This window comes from Scophthalmus maximus, chromosome 7 (assembly GCF_022379125.1).
Source record: "Scophthalmus maximus strain ysfricsl-2021 chromosome 7, ASM2237912v1, whole genome shotgun sequence".
Taxonomy (NCBI): domain Eukaryota; kingdom Metazoa; phylum Chordata; class Actinopteri; order Pleuronectiformes; family Scophthalmidae; genus Scophthalmus; species Scophthalmus maximus.
The window spans coordinates 14,866,862-14,874,116 of NC_061521.1; the positions used below are offsets into that span (position 1 = coordinate 14,866,862).

The 7,255-nt window shown below is 42.4% G+C and overlaps 1 protein-coding gene across 1 annotated transcript in view; it reads right to left on the reverse strand.

The window, feature by feature from the left end:
- The window catches only part of fkbp16 (FKBP prolyl isomerase 16), a 55,053-nt gene that overhangs the window by 16,368 nt on the left and 31,430 nt on the right, over nt 1-7,255 (reverse strand). The window contains exons 2-4 of the mRNA XM_035641883.2: nt 5,808-6,357; nt 5,472-5,641; nt 4,484-4,572 (exon numbers count right to left, since the gene is read on the reverse strand). Of these exons, the coding sequence (XP_035497776.2) occupies nt 4,484-4,572; nt 5,472-5,641; nt 5,808-6,255 (707 nt within the window). The 5' untranslated portion in view covers nt 6,256-6,357. The remainder of the gene's footprint in view (nt 1-4,483; nt 4,573-5,471; nt 5,642-5,807; nt 6,358-7,255) is intronic.

A 7,255-nucleotide genomic window follows, 5' to 3' on the forward strand; every position in this document is an offset into this window, starting at 1 on the left:
AGAACACACGCTGAGCAGCGTTTTGTCTGTTTCCTTCGAAAAGAAGACGTCAGAGAAAGACACAGAGCAGTCATTGATATCTCTCATGTCTTTGACGAGTATCCTCACTCGTCATCAGACTTGATTCCATTTGATCACAGCTATGGCTTGACACTGTGTCCTGTCACCTCTTTGCACTGCATGGCTCTCTGCTCAGAGAAATCTCACTGTCACCTTTTTTAACCTGCATTCCTCGCTGGATGTGGGTGTGCCGCCGAGGCTTCGGGAGAAAGGCCTCTGCACTTGGCAATTGCTTCAAGGATGTCAACAAAGATTCCCCTTGAGCACATTCCCACAAAGACATTTTACTGGTCAACGCATGTTATCTGCACTGGGCAAATATTTGATATTATGTGTTTGCGTTTTTACATTTTCTATTTAACAATTACATTTAATTTCCTGAAGGTCAAAAGTGTGATCTGTGAACTGATCTGACAACATTCTAGTATGGATGCAAACATTATCCGATGGTTATAACAATAATAATAGACATGTAAATAATGAAGGAATTATTATATACTTCTAAATGCCATGCAGCCTTTGCCACTTACAATGAGGCATGGCTTTAGGGATGCCAATGTCCTTTGACAATAAATCCACTTTGATCCAGACTGGATAGGTTATACTAAATTTGGTGTGTGTATATATATATATATATATATATATATGATCTCTTGTCTGTGAAAACAGGGTGCCTGTGTTACCCACAATGCAACTAGTCCACTAACAGTTCAGTTGGAGATTCTGGTTTGTTTTGCCGGTAGCAGAGTTACGGCGCGGGCTACAGCAATGATGCTCATAAATCCAATCACAAAGCCGAGCATTGCACCCACCTTGATGTTTCTACACGTACACTACTGTACTCATCAGACACAAGATACTTTTTTACCATCACACTGATAGCCCTGCAGCCTGACAGAACATGAAAACACAAGATCAAATAAAACCTGCAACCAACTGGTGATGAATATTACGCAATGACCATAATTAATCACTGGAAATGTTATTGTGCTTTTCCATGAACTGACGCCTGAGTCAACTAGCTCCACCCGCCCCTGGTTTAATCAAGGCTCCAGCAACCAACAAGCTCACTTCCCCTGAGGTCACCGAGAGGGAGATTCCTCCTTCTCTCTCCTCCTAGTTGGACTTGTTTGTTATTCTCCCCTCAGAAACTGAAAATGATAGCCATCTGCTGTGTCTCCACAGTCTCTCTACTGTCGTGTTAAAGGCTGTTTGCTTAGAACGAGTGCAGAGCGGTGGGGGCTGATTTGCTTGGCATGTTTTCATTCAGCTTACAGGTTTCTTGAGTGCATCATGCAATCAACTTCACACTCAACACTGCGCTTCCTTGGGTCCTCAGTGATACAGCTGCCCCTTGGACCCCCTCAACATGTTCTGTTACGTTAGATCGACAACACATTGTTATTAACGAACCCTATATTGGCAACAGCTTCGTTGTTTTGAATTTGCTGTATCTTTTTCATTGTGTGGCAGCAGATTTAAATTATTTATAGTTGGTTTGTGTAGAGGTACTTTTCTTTTATGCTGTTGACAATCCTCTGTTTGTGTCTTGTTTGTATAGTATGTATATGATTAAGGTTTATACAGTACATATCCCATTTGTATAAAACACATTTATACAAACAAATTTGAAATGCAGTAATAATCATAAATAGCGCAAAATACCCAAATGACACTTTAATGTAACAGTCGAATGATTAACTGGCTGACAATGTCCATCTGGACTTGGATTAAACTATTAATTTAACTGTGACACATCCCAGCGGTTTAATTATTTCCACTTCAACATGTGCCACTGGGATAGTTCTCAGTTTTGCCATGAGTAAAAGTATGCCAACACCTTTGTTGCCAGCACCAGGGTCAAAACTACTTTTTGTTTGTCGACAGCCAGCCAATGTGACCTGACAGTGCACCAATTGCACACGAATGTGAAAGTTCAACTTTGTAAATGTGTCGTCTGGTGTTTCACACAGAAAAAAACACCATAAAAATGCATATGCTGTGTATAATGGGAGTAGCGCAGGCTCATTTCACTGCGGATACTTGTTTTGCAAGTTTAGTTTTGTTGAGATGTAAATAAAGCAGCTGCCAGTGACATTTAGCATTGTTGACTTTGGGATTATACAGGGCCGATGAGGCAGACTCCCTCTAGTTCCCCCTTCTATCTGATAATTGATAATAACCTGCTGACTGAGGGCAGACAGGGTACATCTCTGACTAAGCGGTATGTCTCAGTGGGAAATAGTTATGACGCATGCTGTTTTTCCCTTAACGCTCAGGGCTTTAATGTCTCACGGAAAGAAAAAATATGTATCTTTGAGTCTATTCGGTCCCGACCATTTTGTCTCTTATAATCACTTAGGTAAATACGGAAGAGTTCTCCATTGGTTTCATTATGATCATTACATCACAGCAGACTGCAGCCAGCCCATCACCCACACACCATGCTGCAGACCACTCCACTGCGCCGTGTTGAATCACACTGTCTGACCAGCTTTGCCCTCTGTTCTGATAAATAACTGTGAAGTGCACTTAGCAGCACTGTTTGCAACAGGCAACTAACAGAGTTCAATCAATGCAACTCCCCGAAAACAGAGAGGGGCTAATGAGATTTTCCCTCATTGTGTCACTGTCATTTTACAGCACAGACACAGCGAGCCCGTCAAATCTATTCTGAGACACGATGCCCCTCGTCGCTTGTGATTCTCAGTTTTGACTGCTTCTATGTTCAAATACTTCCTTGGTGATAAGGTTATTAAAGAAATAATGACAAAAATGATAATAATAATAATAATGTTGTTAAAGGAATAGAAAATCATTTCGAGAAAAATGCATTTTCTCTTTTTTTCCAAGTGACTGACTAAAGATTAATGCCACTTATGTTTAGTAATAACATTGGAGTTTATCTGGTAACTGCTCAGTGCCCAGAAATAGTCCAGAACACAACTCCACATAATACAGGAATTCTTAATTGTTAAACTTTCTGTTTAATCAATAGACTACCCTGGAGCAGGAGTACCTTTAGCAAACACGTGGTGTTTCATTCTATTAATTCCTGAGTTTCATACCAAAATGTAAACAATTGTATTCAACTTCAGTGATGAGAGGAAATCAGACAACAAGCAGCCTCGGTAAGTGAATCAAGTTTAAAGAGCTGGCATGGGACGCTGATTGTCTTCTATCTTACGCTGCGGCAAAAATCTGGCTCCACAGCACACAACCCTAATCAGCTGCATCAAAACAATGATTAACCAACCTCCCACTGTCCCCCCCCCCCCTTTTTTTTCTCTCTGCCTCCTTCTCCGCACACGTCAGAGGGCGAGACTCCAGACAACAGCTCAGCGACTCCTCGCTCACACCTCTCACACGCCATGTCCCGTCGATACCCCCTTCACGAAGCTCCATAATACAGACAAGACCTCACACACGGCACACAGAAGACTCAGATTATAAAGTACACAGATAAAAAAACATGCTTTCACAACACAGCACGGTACGTCTAAACGTGTTGTGAACAAATGTTCAGAACATCAGAACATTATGTTGTCAGCAGTGTTTGTATGCATTACTCCTCTGTGCCGCTCTGTGAGGCTAAATGGCCATTTTTTAATATGATCGGCAAGGTACATATTCTCAAAAAAATGTTTAGGGTCTATTGAGTACACTCACAAATCACACATGGCTCTAGATGGAAGGTTTGAAACAACCTAATAATGTTTAATTTGCTTCACTGGGTGTGGACTTACGCAAACACTGGCATAGAGTTGATGGTATCACTTTCAGAATTACATTAATGGTCACAATTTTCCTGTTTATGAAATAGCTCAACATACAGTACATTAACCGCTTTCTGAAAGCCTTATACAGTTGCAGCAGTGAGAGCTACAGAAAATAATTTGCTGCGAGACAGTCAACACATGAAAACAAATTAAATTACATGACACACATTTTCTGTTAACTCTGTTGACCCAGGAGTCATGCCCCCCTCAAATTTTTGTAATGTTAAATTTGTATCGACGATCTCATCAAACTACTGTGGTGCATTAATCTCTCATGAACAATAGCTTTTCAACACACCAATCTCCGCTGTGTTTAAACTCTCTGCAATGGTGTAAAGGTTATGAACCTAAGCCATTGGCAGTAATATGAGTGGTCTCCTACCATAGGTTGGGAGGTTGCAAGTACACCATTGATAGGCTGCCTCTGAATGGTGTTAGGGGGAAGCCATCTGCTTCTGTTTATGGTTCATTAACCTCTCTACCCCTGGATAACCAAGCTGCCCCCACAGCAACAGGTACAAGAGGCCCCGGGCTCACTTATTGAGGTTATACTCAGACAGAACATACTATAACTGGCCAAGTTTTGAACGTGGATCTTGTTTGGGAAGTTGAATATTTAACAACATTAACCGGAAAGTCCTTACCTTCCCAAAAGTCCATAAGCATACCGTGAATCTGCCAGCAGCAATGTGATCTCACCCTTCTGCATGGACATGACACACTCCTCCAGGGCCTACAGGTGCCAAAATCACAATGTGTTATTCAAAGCACATCTGCAGCTTTTCACCTCATGTTACATAAAAAATGCATTTAAGCACTTGAAATGTGAAAGACCAGCTCACACCAGTAGCATGACTTGAAGGACGGTTATGTTGGTTGGTTGGCTTGTTGGTTAGTCAGTTTATCTCACCAACTACTGTATAGACTGCCATGGAATTCTGTACAAACATTTACCTTTCCCACAGGATTAACCATATAGACTTTGATGATATCCTGGCTTTAACTTTTAAGATTTGGGGGTGAAATGTCTCAATAACCATTGGACTGATTGTCACAAAATTTGGTTCACACATTTATGTTCAAATACTTTGGTTTATGACCCACCTAACTAAGTGAATTCAAACATTAGTTGTACTGTCATCCTGATGTTAACTGACTTTTACTGTTTCCAGACATGACCCCTGCAAAATGTCTCCAAAATTTGGGTCCGCACATTTTCAGGAGTTTGCCGTTCACATGTGAAGAACACAGCAGGAGATTGTCCAGGTAAGATGCCTTCACAACAACTGGAACATTTCTGGAACATTCAGGCGGTTCGGCGCCTGGGTAGAGCGCCCACTCCCTTGCAATTAATCTTGCAGAGATTTTCTTGCTTTACTAGGGGGCTGACAGGAAAAGTTCTGGAAAATGTCCAAAGCAATATTTGCAGACATTTGCGTTCTCACATTCAGCCCCTCCTGAAAAAGTTCAGGAAAATGTCTGAACTTCAGTACATGTCTGAAAGCAGCTATAGTCTTGTTTACCACAATTTCATAATCTCCATTGGTCACTAATGACTCATGATGTGATATAACACTCTACACGGGAGAAAACTGCCCTGTCAGATAAAATAAAACGGTTCAAAGCTTTCACCTGGTTTACATCTCCCTCGCCGATAACAAAGACAAGCTTGCGGTCCTTCTCCACCACAGTGCGGTCCTCCAGGACACACTGCATCTTCATGGTGACCTCCTGGCCCCAGATGGGGCTCAGGGCGTGCGGGGCCACAGGCTCCAGCACCTTCTTCCTCAACAGCCGGTCCTCTGCGTGAGGAAAGAAGAAATGGTCATGCAGGGGGAAGCTGGGTTAATCTGCTAGTTGTTGGCGAACACAAGCTCAGAAACCACCACGAACACACCGAGCTTGATCTCAGTTACGCTTTCCAAGTCTAGAATGCGTGACTCTATACGTGATGTGATGTATCCTCACCTGTGACATCCTGCCAGCCTTCTGCCATGAACAGCTCCTCAAAGGTCGAGGACGTCAACTCGTTCATCGCATACTCTGGAAAGAGACTCTCCCCTGAGCTGTCCCTCTCCAACACATCGTCGTCTTCTGATGGGTCTTGAAATCGTACCATTTTCCAGCTGTTTGTTTTTTTCAGTTTCCTCCGTTCTTTGCATTCAGTCTCTCTGCCGTCAGGAAGGCTTTTTACCTCCGGGCTTTCACTCGGTCCGGCACAGACCTCAGTATCCGCCTTCTCGTTTCTTTGCAGCTCCTCTCCTTCCTCTGCCGACCCACTGGGCAGATCGGTGCGACTCTCCTTGTCAGGAGTGGCCTCTCTCACCTCAAGCTCTATGGGATCCACTGCGGGTTCTTTACGCTCCTCACAACATGGCTCGGTCTCCATGTCACTACAGATAGCGATGGACACCATCTGTATTAGTCTCCAAAAGAGATGGTCCTCCGTGTCGAGCCAATCTTCCACTTAGGTGTAAGTCGGTGGTACGGTCGTCAACCAATATCTGCCACCTACGCTCTGTAAATACAAACAAATATCTCCATGACGTAATATTTACAAAAAGCCAAGCTGGGTTTCATCGAATCCAATTCGGTATGCTTTACTAAATCCTGGCTTTTTTTTTTAAGCTTTGTCTCGCATGCAGTGATGTAGGTCCCGCAGTTCTGCTGCACCCTGACCTTCTCTGTCGCCTTTTTGTCGTCCCTCTTAGTCTACATGGTCCAGTGATACGGCAGCAACAGAAAATGATCAATGCAAAGAAACTGTGCAGTGCAACGAAGCACTCTCAACCAGCAGGCTTGTGCAGTGATAATCTGGAGGATTAGAAGAGAAAAACCTAATCTGCCAGCACGTCTGTAAGCTTCTTAATGACTTCACCGTCGTGTCCCACAACGTAGTTTCCATGAATACAATCTACCACTATGATCTCAGGAGATGCAAGGTCTAACTTTTAAATTGCATTGAGTTATGTTGGGAGGTTTTTATTTTTACTTTTTAAGACGTTCTCTCAGCAAAGAGGTCAGGCTGTAACATTGAAACTCGATTACAGATTACATATGGAACACTGTGTTTACGGTGTAAACCTCCTGGAGGATACACATTCCATATTGTTTGCATAATTAATCATTGGGCATATTCAGGTCTAACATTTTGGGGTTAAGTGAGGTTTTACATCAAGTCCAAGCTGCTAAAAAGGCACTGCATCGTGAATGAATCTAAAGGCTAAAGTCTTGTGGCCCCAAACCAAATATGTTTAACGTAAAATCTTCCATTTATTCAGAGAAGGTGCTATAAAGGTAAAAATAGTAGATAATTAGATAGTATGGAATAAAATGTCACAAGTCTACTGCTGTGGCTTAAGAAGACATTACAAATCTATCATTCTCAGAAATGGCAAAGAACATTTTCCAACTTT